This window comes from Pollachius pollachius (assembly GCF_949987615.1).
Source record: "Pollachius pollachius genome assembly, chromosome: 12".
Lineage (NCBI taxonomy): Eukaryota > Metazoa > Chordata > Actinopteri > Gadiformes > Gadidae > Pollachius > Pollachius pollachius.
This window is the reverse complement of record NC_136945.1, coordinates 21,100,418-21,118,534: the sequence shown is the minus strand read 5'-3', so window position 1 is coordinate 21,118,534 and position 18,117 is coordinate 21,100,418. Positions and strand designations below refer to the sequence as shown.

Sequence of the window (18,117 nt, the reverse complement as noted above, 5' to 3'; positions counted from 1 at the left end):
AGGGAGAAGGAGAGTCACAACATGTATGTTAGACAGATGAGGAAATGCAGGGAGCGATCTCAGGATATGGGTTTGTGTCAGTGCTTGTTTCCCCCTCTTTGAACCCCAGCAGGTTCCAAGACCTCGGGGCGTCCACGCAGACTCGTGAGTGGCAGGGCAGAGCGATGGTGGCCGGCGGGCACGACAGGAGATAAAGATGACAAACTCTTCCCCTCGTGGCCTCTGAATCTACAGTCCAACGTTCACGCAGACAGCCACTTCCTCCGCAGAAAGCTGCAAATCCTTCTCTTATCTCCGACTCATCTTTCACCAGTGAGATCCCACGGGAGGGAAAGTACGGCCCAATCTGAGTTTGAAAGCGAAGTGACATGTCTGACGGGTGTGCGTTATCCTGCTTGATTCTTCAGACCTTTATGTCGGCGGTTTGTGGGATTGTTAAACGAGACTGGCACTTTTGGATGATGGTGGAATTAAGTTTGTCTTCATACTGTCTGAAGCTCAATTGAAGCAGTTTTGGGTTTGATTTTTAAAGACCCATATTCTTAACTTAATTTGCCTTTGTTGTTTGATATTGTCGGGACTCCATGGCACACACCACGTTAATATTTAACTGTGAAAGCCTCTTGTATAGAATTAAAAGACTTAAAGGGTGATGATTTCATTAATGGGAATGAGCCATCTTTTCATTTCACAACTTGTATCAAACATATTATGTGAATGGAATGGATGTTTAATGTTATATTTGGGTTTTAAATTCTTGCTTCCTCAAATTTTTGTTTTGTTCGTTCTCAGAGACATTGTAAAAAAACCCACAGCTTCACACACTCAGGGACAACGGTAAGACACAATTGGTCTCGGATACGTGGAATCAGGCGAGATAACAACTTAAATAACTACTTAAGTACTTTCATTGGGAGGCGAACATGGCATGGTGACTTTTTGTAAAATAACTTGTAGACCATACACAAAAATGGCATACGAATTGTTTGTCTCGGTTTGAAATTTTTTCGGAAAGGTAGTATTTTTCAGAGATCTTATTACTGCGTATGGCCTTTCCATTGTTTGAGATAATGACAAAAATGGCTACTGATGAAGGAGACAGGTCTACGATGCCAGCTGAGACGGACAATGAAATAAATTACCTTTATCTCGTTAACTCCTTAGCTGCCATGGTTGCCATGGCTACTGATGAGGGACACGGGTCTACGATGCCAGCTGAGACGGACAATGAAAAATATGACCTCTATCTCGTTTACCCCTTAGCTGTCATGGTTGCCATGGCGACGGACGAGGGTTCCGTGAGATGGACGGAAGGTCGCTCTCCAGCCAGACGCACCTGGTGACCCGACCCCGAAAGATCCCCAGCGGTCGGAGAATCCTTATTATCTCCTCTCCTCCCTCATCGCGTTCATATGGACGACCATTAGGACTGCCACGGATGTCTTGATATTGGACGTGCTGATGGACGACGCCCACTTGACCCCGGGGATGAATGGGACGGTGGTACGAGTTTTAATGGAAGACCGTCACCACTGACCATGTTCAAACACGGCTGGGCCCGTTCTCATCTTGCTCTTTTATCGCCGTCCTGGAGCAGATACTACATACTCTGATGTTTTCAGAGCACTATTGAGCTAATTAGGTCTTCACTGGCTTCAGAGGGCTCCAGACAACCGGTAAATTACTGAGCAGCCCCCTCCATCAGTCAAAAGACAACCACCACCACGTCCCCCACATCCACCTCCATTACCTCCACCTCCACCTCCTCCTCCGCCCCACCGGCAGACCGCGTCCCAGCGCTCTGAGGGGGACGGTAGATCACCCCCAGACAGAGGCAGCTGGGAACCAGGCACCCTCCTTCTGTTTCCAGGCCCCAGGGGGCCCAGCCATAAAAGAGCTGTCAATGTTCTCAGGCCGCCACACAGTGGCCTGGGATACGATAATAAGAAGACAGAAGAAGAAGAAGACGAAGAAGAAAAGAGAGAGAGGGAGCTGTCATATCCATCCTGGCTCCGTTCTGCTCTTCACGGCAGTTCATAGTCGTTCATAACAATGGTTCACGTAAAGGTGTCCCTTGCTCAGTCTGCGACAGGGGTCGACAACACATTGGTTGTACTATTAATCCCAAATACTGCTGATTGCTGACTGCTGCATAACAGCATCATTCACGGTTTTATCTTTATACACACAGTAGCATAGCACTTTCATGCCAAACACTAACGCACAATGAAACACGATTAACAAATGCCCGCAGTCGCGTCAATTATGTTGTTATTCGTTCATTCGCCAATTTTAGATTTGAGCAGACGGCCGCATAGTGCAAGCATGAGCTCACCGCCATCACCCCGCTAAACGGTAATTACCCCTCATCCCCGAGCGGTGTCGTATCCGCGGGTAACAGGGCTACCTGGAGGGGAGGTATTTGGTTGGGTGGGTTAATGACAGGGCGAAGATGACAAGCCTTTCACAAGCAGCGAATATCTGTATCCAGGAAATGCTGAACACCTGGTTCCAGGTGTTCTTCATGTCGGCACGGTGACCACATCAGGTATGACTCTGAGGACCCCCCCCCCCCCACTCACCTACCCACTCCACATGGAGCGATTAAGCCCTCAACCCCAGCCCCACAGCCCCGCTTGGGTAGCTAATAGGTCATTTGGTCCAAACCGCGGGTTTATAACTCACCGCTAATAACGGGGGGCGCTAACTGCCGGCCTTTGAAGGTGTCCGAGAGGAGGCTTCTCTCTGGAAGATGGATATGCGAGAGGTCCCCAGAGATCGGCCAGAGATAGCATCTCCTCCTTCTCTCGCCTGCAGGCTCTCAGTTCGCCCGGATTCTCTTCATCAACACTTTCACTGCTGCCGGTGTAGGGTGGCTGGCCCCACAGTGGATGCATGTCGGGCGGTGTTTTTGTTAAAAGCGCAGTTGAACGCTTTTACGGTTCCCTCAGCAAATATAAGGAATGTTTTTACGCCTTTTAACGTGGGGCTTGGGAGATTAACGAAACCCCCCATTATCAATCCTGAAAGCGCCCTCGTCGGTTAGAGCCCTACAAACGGATCACCTGCGTCACGTGAGGCGCTCACACAGACGCTCACATTCGGGGCTGGGTTTTTTTCCGCCCGTGTGACTTACTGTCTGCTCCCCGGCTCATTTACCACAACACAGCGATGTGAGCGGGTTCCCTGGAGACGGACCCAACAATGTTCCCTTTATGTGTGGCTGTTCAGCAGCTACCCCACCCTACACCCCACCCTCCCAGCCCAGCCATCCCACCCCGCTCCTCAGACCCAGTGTTCCCAGCAGACAGCTCCAGGGTCAGCATCTCAGGTGAACCTTACCTGCAGCTGAACTCTGCTGGCTTCCTCATGTTGTAGCCGCCAGCGCCCTCACTCGCTCCCTCCCTCTACCTCCTCCTTCCTTCCTCTCTCACCCTCACTCTCTCTCTTTAGCTCTCTAAGTTCTCACTCCCCCCTTCTCCCCCTGTTCCTTTCTTTGACTCATTATCTACCTCCCTAGCTCGTTTTCTCTCTTTCACTCTTCATCCCTCCCTCTTCTTTTGAGCCCTGTCTCCATCTCTTCCCTCCTCCCCCCCTTCTCACTCTCTTTTTATTCTTCATTTGTTTCCTTTCTTGTTGTTATCTTCCCCTCTCTCTTCCCCCCTCTCTCTCGGACTCTCTCTCTCTCGGACTCTCTCTCTCTCTGTCCCTCTCTCTCTCTCTCTCTCTGTCTGTCCCTCTCTCTCTCTCTCTCTCTCTCTCTGTCCCTCTCTCTCTCTCTCTCTCTCTCTCTCTCTCTCTCTCTCTCTCTCTCTCTCCCTCTCCCTCTCCCTCTCTGTCTCTCTCTCTCTGTCTCTCTCTCTCTCTCGTCCGCTGAACAAACAGTGAATTCCAGGGCTCTTCCCTGTGCCAGGGACTCTTCCACTAGCTTCTCGTTGAAGAGTGAAGGGTTAGCAGTGAAGGGTTAGCGGGGTGTCCAGCTCCATGTTCCTGCTGCACTAATCCAACAACATGTATGATACCATCATGTTTAGGATAATACAAGGGCATTCGAAAAAATACAATAATTATAATATTCTTTTTATGTTTCTTTCAGTGCTTTTGGGGATTGTGCCGTTTGAGGTGGGCTGAGGTAAAGAAGGTGATAGTGGTGGTGGTGATGGTTTAGATGTAGGAGATGTTGTGGAGATAGTGGTGTGGTTGGATGTAGTGCTGGCAGGCGATGATGGTGGAGGTGACGTTGAAGGAGGCGGGCGTGGTGGCGATGGTGTCGGTGGTGGTGGAGCAGATGGGCGTGGCGTTGGTGGCGGTGGTGCAGATGGAGCCGCTTTTGGTGGAGATGGTGTTGGTGGAGGAGGTATGGGTGATGTTGGTAGTGACAGTGGATGAGCTCGGGGTGGTGGTGGAGGCGGTGTAGCTCGGAGTGGTGGGGGTGTCGGTGAGGTAGAGGAGGTGGAGGTGGCGGTGGAGGAGGAGGAGACGGTGGAGGCGGCGGTGGAGGTGGTGACGGAGGAGGAAGTGGTGCTTGTGCTGCTGACGGCGGTGACGAGGTTGATAATGATGCTGGTGGTGCAGGTGGAGGTGCAGAAGGTGTGGAGGGCGCGGCGGCCTTGCAGACCTCCTCCACAGATGATTAAACAGGGAGCAGTCTAGGGTGTCTGGAGGGGAACACACAGGAGGACGTTTTACTACCTGAGGACAACACGGAGCGGAGGCATTCCTGCCCTGCTGTGCACGTCCCTGTAAAAATACACCGCTAGACGCGAGCACGCACACACACACAACTCTCACACACACACACACACACACACACACACACACACACACACACACACACACACACACACACACACAGGCAGCGGATGGCTGTGTAAAGTGGTCACGCATCCCGGTGGATCTGTCACCAGATGCTTAGTGTGTCCCGCTGTCGCTGATGGCTGCGGCCCCTAGCGCTTTGTCTGCCTGCCTGCTCCACAACACGCACCGGTTCACATTCCCACAACTGATCCTAGCCCTGGGTCCTAGCTCTGGGGTCCTAGCTCTGGGGTCCTAGACCTGGGGTCCTAGACCTGGGGTCCTTGTCCTTGGGTCCTGGTCTTGGATCCTAGTCTTGAGAACCTTCTCCTGGATCCTTCTCCAGGCTCCTAGTCCTGGGTCCTAGTCCTGGGTCCTAGATTTTGTTGTCTACTGTCATGACAACTGTCATTTGTTGTCTAGGGACATGACAACGAGAGAGTGGTTCAATCCAAACAAAACAGCTCCACCAGGAAGTTACCAGTCTGCTGGGAAATAGCCTCAGAGACAGAGGAATTTAAATGTACAGGTCCGGATCTGGACTGGTTCTGGTCTGAGACGGTTAGGTTGGTACTGGTTTTCGGTTCCAGGTATATACTGGTTTGGGTCCGGTCTCTGATACGAACGTGAGACCTTTTGCTTGGAGGAAACGGCAACAGTCAGTCCGATCGAGGCCAACATGATGCTGTCTAATGACACAAAATACCTGTCACCCGGACGTCCCCTGAAAGAGGCTCAAACTGAAGACACATCCGTCACTCGGAGGGGGGGAGACATGCCCTGACTCTGGGGCCATTTCTGCGTGAAACCCATCGCCCTCATTTACAACTGACACCTTGCATTCCTCCATTGATTTGTTACCCAGACCCACAACATCTCACTAAGAAGCACCCAGGAATGCCCTGCCGTGAGGCGTGGGGAAGACCAAAATAGACACAGACGGATAGACAAAGAGACAGCAGCACGGAGAGAGAGAGAGAGAGAGAGAGAGAGAGAGAGAGAGAGAGAGGGAGAGAGAGAAAGCGAGGCAGAGACAGTGAGCTTTAGGGGGATTAAATGGCGGTTGTTGTATACAGTAAACTGTGTGCCTAAGCCTTTTCCATCGTATTTACATTTAATTAACCATGGGAAGGATCTTGGTATCAAAGTGCTTTCCTCCGTGCTACCCAAGCATCTCCCAGATTAAGGAGATGGTGACAAACATTGAAACCATGGTTTGTTTGATGGTTCGGGGAAACCCACAGGTATACAGCTAATGAGGCGTCTCCTTACACATTCTGGGGATGATGCCGTGAGTTGAGCTCGGTTGGACCAGAGACCATGGAAAAGTAACGAGAGTATAGCCGGTGCCCTAGAGAACTCAATTTTATCGCGCTGATAACAGTTAATCTCATACGATCTCAGTCATATGATTTAAAGAAAAAAATGCTCGGAGCTGATAAGAGCTGAACAGAGATGATCAATCATATGATTTAAAGAAAAGAAAGAATGCTAAAAAATAAACGTTTTCAACAGATTTCAATCTCAGCAATTTCAATCATACCAATCGAAGAAAGAATTGCGAAAATAATCAGGGTTTCGAGCTGAGGAGGTTTCAACAGATACAATCTCACATCAGAGCGTTTGGGGAGAAAGCAAAATGCAATAAAAAGTCTGTCTGTACAGAGAACATAACAGGGGTATAAAACATGTTATGATTCAGGCTGCAGTAACGCAGTCATTTCCCTGTGGTCCGTCTCATTTCTCCTGCTGTTGCTCGCTAGGGCAGTTTGAGCGCGCGGTAAGGGAAACCTTTAGCGAGCTATTGGGCGGTATCCGGTGGAATCTGGCGGCGGCAGCTTTTTCTCAGCGTAAATAAATCACCTTGTAACCGAGCCGGTCTTGGCAGGGCACAACAAGGGCCAGTGATTGAGAACTCAAGTAATGTTGCTGTCCCTGCGCTGTGTGTCTGCCTGTGTGGTGTCTATGTGTCTTTGTACCTGTGTGTGTGTGTGTTTGTATTTGTGTGTCTGCGTGTTTGTCCCGCGCACGCATGTGTGTCTGGTTGCTTCACCGAGATATGTGTGTGTGTGTGTGTGCGTAAGCGTGCATGTCTGTGCAGAATGCATTTATGTGTGCATGCGCGTGTGTGTAAGCGCGTGTCTGGCGTGTGTTTGTGCGTGTGAATCTGTGCATGAATGCCAGTGTGTGTCGGCGAAGATTGTGTTTGTTTGGATGTGTGTGCATCCCTGTTTGTGTCTATGTGTATGTGTGCATAATGCATGTGTTTGCATGGGTTTGTGCTTGTGTGCATGTGTTAGTCGGACGCATGTATCTGCATGTGTGTGCGTCTATGTGCGTGTGCAGAATGCATGTGTCTGCATGTGTGTGTGTGTTTCTTCATGCATTTGTGTGTGCCTCTGCATGTGTGTGTGTGTGTGCGTGCGTGTTGCAGAATGCATGCCACACAGTGAGGCGGCGTTGGGATCCGTCATCAGAACCATTATCCTTTGTCCGGCCCAGACCGCCTCCCCCAGGCGATGAGAGTTCAGGTTAAAGAGCACCCCCCCCCCCCCCCCCTCCTTACCCCCCCCCCCCCCCCCCCCCCCCCCCCCCCCCCCACCCACCCACTGCTTTCTTTAATCCCCAAATTAATTTGTCCTTGATAGAGCTATCAAGGACAGCAGCTCCACCGCCCGGCTGACTCACTGCCCACTGACCTTCTGGAAGAATCCTTCGGAGGGGAAATGAAGCCTGGGGCACACCTGGACTGAATAGAGGCAGCGAAGGGCGGTGCGCGTTCCTCCTTTTAACGAAGGGAGGGCTCGGTTGGGTCTGTGGCTTAGAATCCACTTTTCCCTCTCTGCTTCCTGTCTGAGGCCAGAAACAGAACTTTACTGCGCGACGGTCTTCCGGGCCGGGCCGGGCCGGTGACGGGACCGGCCCAGAAGGACCCAGAAGGACCCAGAAGGACACAGAGCCCCGCGGGGAGATGACTTGGCCGGGCCCTGCGGAGCCTGCAAGCGGGGCCACCCACACAAACTATGCTTCTCATAACAGTTGCAATCTGCGCTGATAGGAGCCGGGCCAACATCAACAGCGAGCTGTCCCGCTGCCAGCCTCCCGGGCGCGTTGTAAATACTGTACGGTCGCTCCACAACCACCGGCCCTCTGTAGAGTCAACCAGGCCAAACACACACACACTCACACACACACAAAACCCCCCTCCCCACCCTCAATACGATCTCCCCCGTATTGTCAACACTGCAGCACTGCCGCTGCTATGCAGTTGCTCCTCAACCACAAGCCCCCTCTAGAGTCAACCACGCCCCCTCCCACACACACACACACACACACACACACACACACATCACCACCCGCTCCACCCCCACCCCCAAACTGCCACCATATACTAATAAATATGTATTTTTCAGGATTTGTATTAAAGATTATAAAGGTGTCTCTCTTTTGTTGTCGCTCAATAGGGATGAGGAAGTGACATACTGCAGGGTGAGCAGAGAGAGAGATGATTGTTGAGCACGAAAAGGAAGTGATTGATCTTTAGACTGAGCTTTAGTTTGGAGGATCTAAGACGGTTTGCCTTCGATCTATGAAGTGTAAACAGAGGGGAGACCGAGGAAGACGACGAGGACGAGGGAGATGACGGCTCCTCCATCACCTCGGACGCGTCAGCCGACGATGAAACAGATTCCGATACACCTCGCTGTGTTTATCAAACACGGGAGCCAGGACAAGATGGGGGGAGGATAGAAGGGGGAGACCGGGGGGAGACGAGATGGGTACACCAGGGCATCAAGTGGGGTGCGGACAGACGTGTTAGGGAAGGGAAGGCAGGGAGCTCTTTGTTGCGCGGTCAGGTGTCGTCTGGTGTGTTAGACTCCCTCCCTCTCCCCTCCCTCCCCCGTTGTAATCCCTGCAAACAGCAGGCCTGACCCCGGGGCCTGGGGGGGGCCCGTCAGGGGCCACAGACCACAGGGGATCACCGCGGCCCTGTGTGTGTCTCTGGCGTGTGAGCGTGTTCCGGTGCACACAGGAGAACATGTGTCGCAAGCTCTCGTCGACGCCAGCGGGAAACTTTGTTTACTGCTTCCGAAAAGTGGAACTACGAACTTTAAGGAACTAAGTGAACACCTACGGCCGACGAATACATATCGTTAGCCTCATAGCACCATTGATTTTTTAAAGTTTGTCTTGTATTTAGTGTAAAAAATTCCCATGTAAAATAGATGACTTAGAGGCAGATAGTGATTATGGAATGTTAAAAGCACTCTGATTGGCTTACGATATAGCCAATGAGGCACAGTGAACCTGGGGCATTAGAGAGTAGAGTTAGGTTAGATATCACAATTTGGCCCAACTATGACCTTCATATGCTAGCATTGTTATGCTAATCGTAAATAGTTGCTGAGTTGCTTTTGTTATGTTTCTTTGGTGCCGTTTATTGCTAACAAACAGCAGCGAACTACGGCATACGTGTCATGAAATGACAAAACGACAACTGAGCAGAAATTCATTTACAAACTTGTGTGTTTGAATATTTACAAACACACAAGCATTACAGCAACTTTTATGGCGGTAGAGCGTCTTGCTCAAGGGTTGGGCGATGGCAGCGTCAGTCATCACACCTACACCATTTAGGCTGGGGTCGTGGGACCCCTGTGGCTCCCCCTCGCCTTAACAAACTGTTAATGTACTGTACATGACCGGGGGGGCTTTGGCCCTCCCCCCTGTGTGTCTTCATCCACATCCCACTCTTGATCATGTCCCTCCTATCGTCCCCCCTACCTGTCTCTCCCGAACCCCGTTCCACCATGCTAACGAGATCAGACGCGTCTCGCCAGCCTGACTGACATGGGGGGTGTTGTTCACACGGGTGCAGAGCAAAGGGGGGATTTCCCCTTATCGATGCTGTTGATGAGTCCCTTCCCCCGTCAGACTCCTAACGAGCTGCTGCTAATTGACACGGCAGCAGATGAAAGGGTTTGGAATGCGGCCGGGAGTGGCAGACACTTCACAGTAAACCGCCGCCACGACGAAGGGGATTCCTTCACCATTGATTGATTGACGGCTGGCGTGTGAGGAGAAACAATTCCGTTGTTTTCCTTGCTGTGGGACATAACCATTTGCAGTGTTTCCCACAGAAGATGTGTTAGTTAAGGTGGTGATTGTCTGGCGAAAATCCATCACACCAAGATGACCAACATCAGTCCTTTGCAACATGATTGTTTTGAGCTTTCCTCCTGGTTTGAATGCAATGCTACTGATGAAATGTTTACTGTCATACATATTCTTATAATTTCATCACCTAATTTTCAGCCTATGCCTATTTATTTTTTTAGGCCAGTTAAGACTTAGGCCAGTTAAGGTGGCAGGTGTGGGGGAAATACTGATCTGTTCATTTAAATAGAGAAGAAAATAGAAGAAAATAATAATATAATATTAATAATAATAATAATAATAATAATAATAATAATAATAATAATAATAATAAAATAATTACTATTTAATTAATAATTTATAATATAATAATACAGAAAAACAAAGCACTTCATTGTGTCTGGTGTAGTGGAGTTGATCTCTGGAGTAAGTACTCTTGTCAAATGTACGACACAATGAAGTGCTTTGTTTTTATGCATTTAATATTATTTTTTTCAACATATTTGGCAAAATATTGAGTGACACCAGGTATTTTAACAACGCATACACACTTACAACAACCCCAATAAGCAGTACTTCTAATACATTGTGAAGTGGTTCTGCACTCAGCGGGGAAGGCTGTAGACTTCCTGGTGTGAAAGCTTCAGTCAGGGAGGGACAAACTCTCGGATCAATGAGTACAAGCAGGAACTCGCGCTCAATAAATCAGCAGTCACCTCTGTCTCCTTCTCACCTGGAGATACAGATCACAAAATTATCTTAAGATCATTCTCAAGACGTTTCCAAAGAGTAAGTTAGGGTAAGCAGTTAGTACGTTCCTTCAATTCAATATTTCTGAACTGAATTTCCTCATTATTTCCCATAATTGGTTAATTAAGTTAATTATTAAGTTATTTTATTCCTTTCTTACAAACTTTTTTTAAAGTAGGCTCACTTTTGTTCCATGTATGTGGAGGAGTATAAACAATCACTTGTGGTCTCTAGTAAATAAGTAAAATCCTTAGAAGTGATCAACAAAATAACTAATCTTAATTAATGGTTAATTATTACGCCCTTATTGAAAAGTTTTCCTTATTTAGCTTTCAAGAATCTCAATTAATTTTTCATTTTTGTCATAAATAACGATCTAAAAAGAAAGAAAAAAACATTTGGCCAATATCAGTGCTTTCCTTATTAGTCCAAACATAGTTGAAAAAAAAGCAGTTAGGAACATCTGAGTGAACCCGCCCCCAGGAGCCTTACAGTGGGCTGTGATTGGTTGCAGCACTGAGCGCTGAGAACGTCCACGGCCACTCTGTTAACCCAGCGACAGATTAATAACCCAGCGGCCAATCAGTGGCCGAGGTGTCTCTTCTATGACCTGACACTCTATACCCGTTTATCCCCCATTAAGCACCACTAATGTGGTGATAAAAGGCACGACTGGGACAGCTTTTAGTGTTGGGAGGTGAGTGTGCACTTTACACGCACAACCACTTCACTTAGGGTGTGCACTGGTGGAGGAAACATGTGAGCACACACACACACACACACACACACACACACACACACACACACACACACACACACACACACACACACAAACAGATAGACAGAGACACACACAGTCAGTCAGTCACAGATACACAGACAGACAGACAGACAGACAGACAGACAGACACACACACACAGTGATCAGCCTTGCTAAGAAACGTATGCACTTACATTATTGAAAGACCCTTTGGATAAAAGTGACTGGGCAAACAGTGAATATGTTGTGGTCTAGTGGACTTTGGACGATAAGGCCAAGGGAGGCCGTGAATAGAACAACCTACCGTTATATGTGAGCCACAAATAGAGATGATAGGCCCAGCTGCTTTCTCCTCCCAATCGGTGCGTATCAGGCCCAGAGCTGAGAACAGGTGGTGGATTTTTCCGCTGGTTGCTTTGATTGAGGGCCTGGGAACAACACGATTCTCGGAAAATAACAAACCGACTCCCACAGGGACAACCTACAACTTCCTGGGAGTTCCGCAAAGCGGGGTTATGTTGCCTCTCTGAGGATGGCTTCTGCTGCTGGTTCCCCATGTGACAATGTACAGAAGTCCTCGGTTTTTATTAAACAAACAACGAAGGAGATTCTAGGAACCTGCTATCAGATTGTTGTGTCTGGGCTGAACGAGAGGCCTGATTCACGGCAGCACTCCCCCTAGTGGTCACACAGTATATCGCTAAACATACGTCTCGTTCAGAGAGGCACGATTTAACGGCTTCCTCAGTTTTTGTAAACTATCGGCTATCTTCTACTTGTTAAAGAAAACACTGCGAGAATTGCAGTTTTTTACCAGAATTTATCTCCGCTCCTGTCTTCAAAACGATTTCCGAGAGCCAATTGTGCTGATTAATTATAAACCAAATAGTTTGCCTGAGGCCAAAATAACACACACACATAATTTGAGACTCTGAAGCAAGACAGGGCAGTGCTTCTCAACGGCCAGAAGGTGCTGGGTTCTTGTCCTCATCAAGGTATGTATGTATATGTACATTTTACACAATTACAATTACACTTTTGTCCAAAGCAACTTTCAGTCAGTGCGTTCAACAACCAAGATACAACCCAAAATGTGTAAGAATTGTTTGAGTAAATACAAACCCAAGACAACTCTAAAGAGAAAATCTAAGCAAAGAAACTGCTGTTAAGTGCTCCAATATAGACGCAAGAGACAGAGATGCATCCATCACTTTATCGGACTACTCGTTGTTAAACTTCTCCTAACTCTGTGGAACCTTCCACGGACCGCTCTCCTCCTCCGGCGCGGTTCTCCGCTCGAGATCTTCCTCATCGTCTTCATAATCGCCAAAGGGTCGACCCGACCCGCAGGATCAAAGGAGCGCGGCCCTCCAGAGCAACGCATCACTAGCTGATAACAAAGAACCCCTGCCTGCAGCCCCACCTGACACCCTGCTGACCCCCACCACCACCACCACCACCACCACCACCGAGCCCAGACCCCGACCCCACCCCCCCAGTCCAACCAGTACCCGGTCCGCCCAGCAGAACCGGAGACCCAGTGCAGCAGAAACTTCAAAAGCAGCCTCACACGGGCGCTCCCAGCGGACCCCCTCATTACCCCGCTTTGAAGAGCACGGCTCGCCTTTCCAGCCGGGCGGAGGGATCGTTTGAAGCAGGGCAGTGAGTAGAGCAGAGAGAGGGTGATAAGCCGCCCACCCCCACCTGACTCAAGCCGCAGCACAATGCAACAACAAGCTGATTGGTTTCAGGGGGGGCTGGTCAGCCAACCTGCCGCCGGGATGTTGGGCTCCTCCAGACCTCTGATAGAGAACTCCCTCTGGGTAACGAGTTGACTCATGACCATGGCGCGATAGGCTCTTTAATGTGTCATATGAACGGCACAGGGTATTAAAAAGGGGGTGCATGGGGTTGGCTTCAAGGCAAACGGTTTTGGGTTTGTACGCCGATGGCGAGTCGAACCTGTAGGTATCGTGGAGCGAGATACACTTCTGCATCTAAGATGTGAGTCACTTTACTCCAAAGCTCAAGATTCAGATTATAGGGTCTGCGGAAAAAATCTGTTACGAAATACACGTTTTTTTACGTCTAGGGCCTTTAGCAGACACTTTTATCCAAAGCAACTTACAATAAGTACATTTGTCAAAAGAAAGAGAAACAATATATCGCTGTCGGTACAATGAGGATGTTCATAGAACCAAGGGCCAATTACTAACAATCACTAGATTCACCCATTCCCCGTATACAACAAATATAGCAAGGTTAAGACGCTTAACAATGCTAGGTACTATTTTTGCCAGGACGTTCAACGTACAATAAGTGCGTACATTTTCACTTTAAAAATAACTCTTCATGGTATATATAAATAAAATGTATGTTTAGTGACATTTGATGCACTCATCTATGTGTATAGACCACAGTGTAGCTACTGTACTGATGGTGCATGAACAAAACTATTTCCACTAACATTCAGAAGGAGTTGTCACCTCCTTCTGACTGTTGACCTATTGGCAACACGTTAATCACCCCTGTGAGTCAGGTTAACTGTTACTCAGATGTCTGTCTCTCATCTGGGGAAAATAACAGATTTTCCAGCAGCGGAAGCACCATATAAAGCCATGTTTGCTCTGTGAAAAGTCTCATCGTGGTATTCTATTTTTAATACATAATCAGAACATCCTCATGTTTTCCTTTCCATGCGTATTGTTTAATTAGAGGGTGCACTGGGAGTGATGACGTCAGAGGTGAGGAGTGGAGAGGGGAGGAGGGGAGTATTTTCCATTCTGGGTGGTTTATCAAAGAATAATATTCACTCACCTGTGATAGCATGTAGCAGATCGATGAAGCCACCACTAAATGTCCCTCCAGACTTTCGACTCCTGTCTCACACCTCCACATCAAGTCATCCAGCGTGACTAATCACACATCAAACCTGCCAGCGACCCTAATGCTAGTATGACTAATCCCCAGTATGTAGTGATAATCACATATGGGATCGTGGGTAAATTGCGTAAAAACGCTTTGATTGGTCGCGCGGTATTTAGTCGGGTGTCCGGGGGGATGGCGCAGAGCGACGTGTAAAAACAACAACGTGTCTCTTCAGTGGCTGATTCGGGTTCATGCAGACCTCCATAGGGCGACCGGGGAGAATGCGGAGAATGTTCAGAGTAGTCCCAACCTGAGAAGGAGCTCCACCACTTCTTACCTCAGCAGAGTAGAGCGAAGGAAAGGTGTCTATTAGGTCAGGGGTGCCCAACCTCTGGGTCGGGAGCCCCTTGGGGTGGTCAGATATGGAGATGGTTTCGGCAGATAGGGGTAGAATTCTGTGTGTGGAAGCAGAGACATAAGACATCGGAGCCTCCAGAATGGTCAAACCTAACATGGGGTTAGGTTTGACCATAACCCCATGGTCAAACCTAACATGGGGTCACAACATGAGTCAACCATCACACATAGGGTGGAAGAGATAGGTTTACTTATACCGTTCAGGGTACCTAGAGCTGCTGTTGTCGCTGAGTGGGGTTAGGGTTAGAACCGTGGTATGAGGTATGACACCCTAAAGGCTGTGATTGGCCATGAGAAGTCGTATCAAAATCGTCCCTGCCCCGTTACTTGGTGACATCGCGCACGAGACTGGGGGAGCCGACCATTAGCTTCAGTCCGCTGGGTAGCCTGGTACCCATCATGCATCTGGTATTGAAACGGCTTGTAGTTGCTAATCACACCTGGTGGTGAAATAAGGGCCCTTTAAAAAGCAAGCCGATGTCCTTACATAACTCTGTACATTCACATTCCATGTAGCTGCACAATATCACAATCTACAATAAAATCAACAATTAAACCGTGAAGCAACTGAGGGCTTGTACAGTTGTAGGCTAAGTTGTTAAAGTAGTTATTAGTCAAAGTTATTCATCAGTGCGAGGCCAACATGTTCATGCGTGACGATGTGCCCCAGACGATCTCTTGAGAGAATGGAAAACCTGCGCAGTGCTGTATGTGCATAGGCTGCTGCACGTGTTACGCAATACGCGTGTTGTGCAAGTCACAACATTCCTCCATCCACATTCCAGGTCTGCGGATCAGCATCAGCATGTGCTGCCCTCTAAAGTCAGTCTGCATCTCTCTAATTTATAGAAGCATACGCATCAGTTACTACAGGTCCAATAACGTGAAATGCATCATTTCTCACAACGTGTTATGTTGAGACACATAATGCATTGCATGCTCTCAACACTAGATGGCGGTGTTCACCAACAATTATTTATTTGAACGCCGGATAAGAAGAGAGACGGTGTGATCGGTGACACGAGCGTATTAAGGTAATTGATGATGTGCACATAAAGGATTATGTCCGGATATACTACACACCCAAGTGGGTGGAAGATGATGTGCAGCTTTATTGGTGAAATAAAAATAAACACTCAAGCATGGTATTTGTTCTTCAAACACAATCCACTTGGCTTCTGGAAATAGTGATTGAGAGGAATAACTGGAATGGCCACAACATGGAGATATGTCTCAGGTGTGCAGGATATTTAAATGTTCATACCCTGAGTTAAATACAAGTGAATAACGCATATTTTTTTTTCCAGTTCTCAGGTAAAAAGGTTTAAGAATTTGAGATGATGCCAGGTGTCAGAATCAACCAAACACAGGGTGGAAAAATACACCTCTGCAAGGTCACACGTCTCAACTCAACTCTGTGTTTATCAAGTCTGTGAAACAATATTTACATCAAACAAATAAGCCTATTATAAAGATGCGCTACAGTGAACACATTAAGCACAGTTTGAGTAAACAGCAAAATTGAATTTCAAATAGTGCCCCATTTGTGGTATTTCTTAACCCTTCCAGACTTTTGTAAACGTTTTTGAAAGCTAGCGTAGGCAATTCATGTTGGAATCTGTTTTTCACGTATGTAGGGCCAATGATTGGACGACCGACCTGTCAGTTTACCTGCCTTCATAAGTCTTGTACAGAGCTAGGCAGACCTATGCTGAAGAAAGCGGGATTGTCACGTGATTGGTGGCTTCGGAGAGAGGCCTGAAGGGGAAGGGTTGGACGTTTTCTATTGGTTACTTTAAAAATGTAGCCTTCTCTGGCCTGTTTCTTCAGATTGCCTACCCTAGCTTTAACGTTTTAACGTAGCGTTTCTATGGGAAGTGAAATATTGAGAGATTTGCTAAATTCTTACACAGTAATTATTCAAGAAAATGTATGAAAGTTATAGACGGATAAAATAAAGCAGTAGAGCAATACATTCATTTAAGTTTCAATAAAATCATTAAATAATAGTCATTTTAACTTTTGGTGAGGTTTTCCTTAAATAATTAGCTAAAATACAACCGCGGGCTAGGCTGTCGATATATGTGGTTCATCGCATGCCAAAATAGACGTGTAAAGTATGGCCAAGCCTCGGAAAGACAAACAGTAACAAAAACAGCAACAACGATTTCTTTGGCGATATGGATTTGACGCAAACCGTCGGATAATGTTGACTAGTGCGAGTACGAGTGAACTCTGAAATCCTACCACAAAACACGGCAGCTGAGAACCACTGCCATTCAGTCTCTCTGTCTGTCCATCAGTCCGTCCATCCGTCTGTCCCCCATCCCCCATTCCCTCCCGTGGACAAATCCTCCCCCTTCTGCTCACAGAGGTTCCGGCCGCGATGAAGACCCCGTCCATCCACGAGGGAAGAGGCCCCCCCTCTGCTCGGAGCTCACAGGGTGCTGGCCGTGATGAAGACGTGTATCCTGGCCACGAAGGACGTCATGCTGCCCTGTCTGAGGAGCTTCATCTCCACGTCCACCAGGAAGTCCTTGGCCTCGCGCACCTGCCGCTGCAGGTACACGGCGCCCGTGAAGCCGTTGAGCTTGCGCGTGCTGAAGTAGCCCTCCTCGTTGCCGCGGGTGACGGCCACGGACACGTGGTCGCCGGCGTAGGCGGGCGACGGGCTGATGCGGAAGATCTGCGCCGGCGTCAGGATGTCGGTCTGGAAGTTGAGCTGGTAGTAAGTGATGCGCAGCGGGAGTTTCAGGCACTCCGGCGCGTTGCCCGGGCAACCCAGCTTCTCGCAGCGCCTGGGAGACAGAGAGGGTGGGGGGGGGGGGGGGGGGGGGCAGGGGGGGGGGAAGCATCGTCAACCGAGGAACACGTTGGAAACGCATTTACATTACATTACAATGAGGGCATTCACCAGGCGCTTTTATCCAAAGCAACCTGAAGATTTATTTTAGCATTTCTAATGCTAGAGTGAGATAGACAGGAAGGTATGTGAGTTAGTGCGGACGACATGCAGCAAAGGACCAAGGGCAGGAATGGAACCCGGGGGCCACTACCTGGTGAGCCACCAGGGCTGCCCATCCAAAGGAACTTACTTAAAACAGTTCACACTCGAACACCGACGACAGAGTCAACCACGCAAGGGGACACCTAACCCCAGTTAGGGTGAGGGTTAGACGTCTTGCTCAGGGACACCTTGACACTCAACTAGAAGGAGCCGCGGATCGAACTAGCAACCTTTCGGTTACAAGTTAACCCGCTCCACCACCTGAGCTACTGCCTAAAATATATATTAAAATAAGTGTACAGTTGCTTTTGAGTCATCCTCTGTGCCTTTGTGTCGCCCATGCTGTAGAATAGCTGTTTGTCCT

The 18,117-nt window shown here is 48.5% G+C and overlaps 1 protein-coding gene across 1 annotated transcript in view; it reads right to left on the bottom strand.

Annotated features, from left to right (window-relative positions):
• Positions 1-15,845: 15,845 nt before the first annotated feature.
• fbln2 (fibulin 2) overlaps positions 15,846-18,117 on the bottom strand; it is a 55,664-nt gene continuing 53,392 nt past the window's right edge. The window contains exon 17 of the mRNA XM_079748174.1: positions 15,846-17,544. Coding sequence (XP_079604300.1) covers positions 17,184-17,544 — 361 coding nt within the window. The 3' untranslated portion in view covers positions 15,846-17,183. The remainder of the gene's footprint in view (positions 17,545-18,117) is intronic.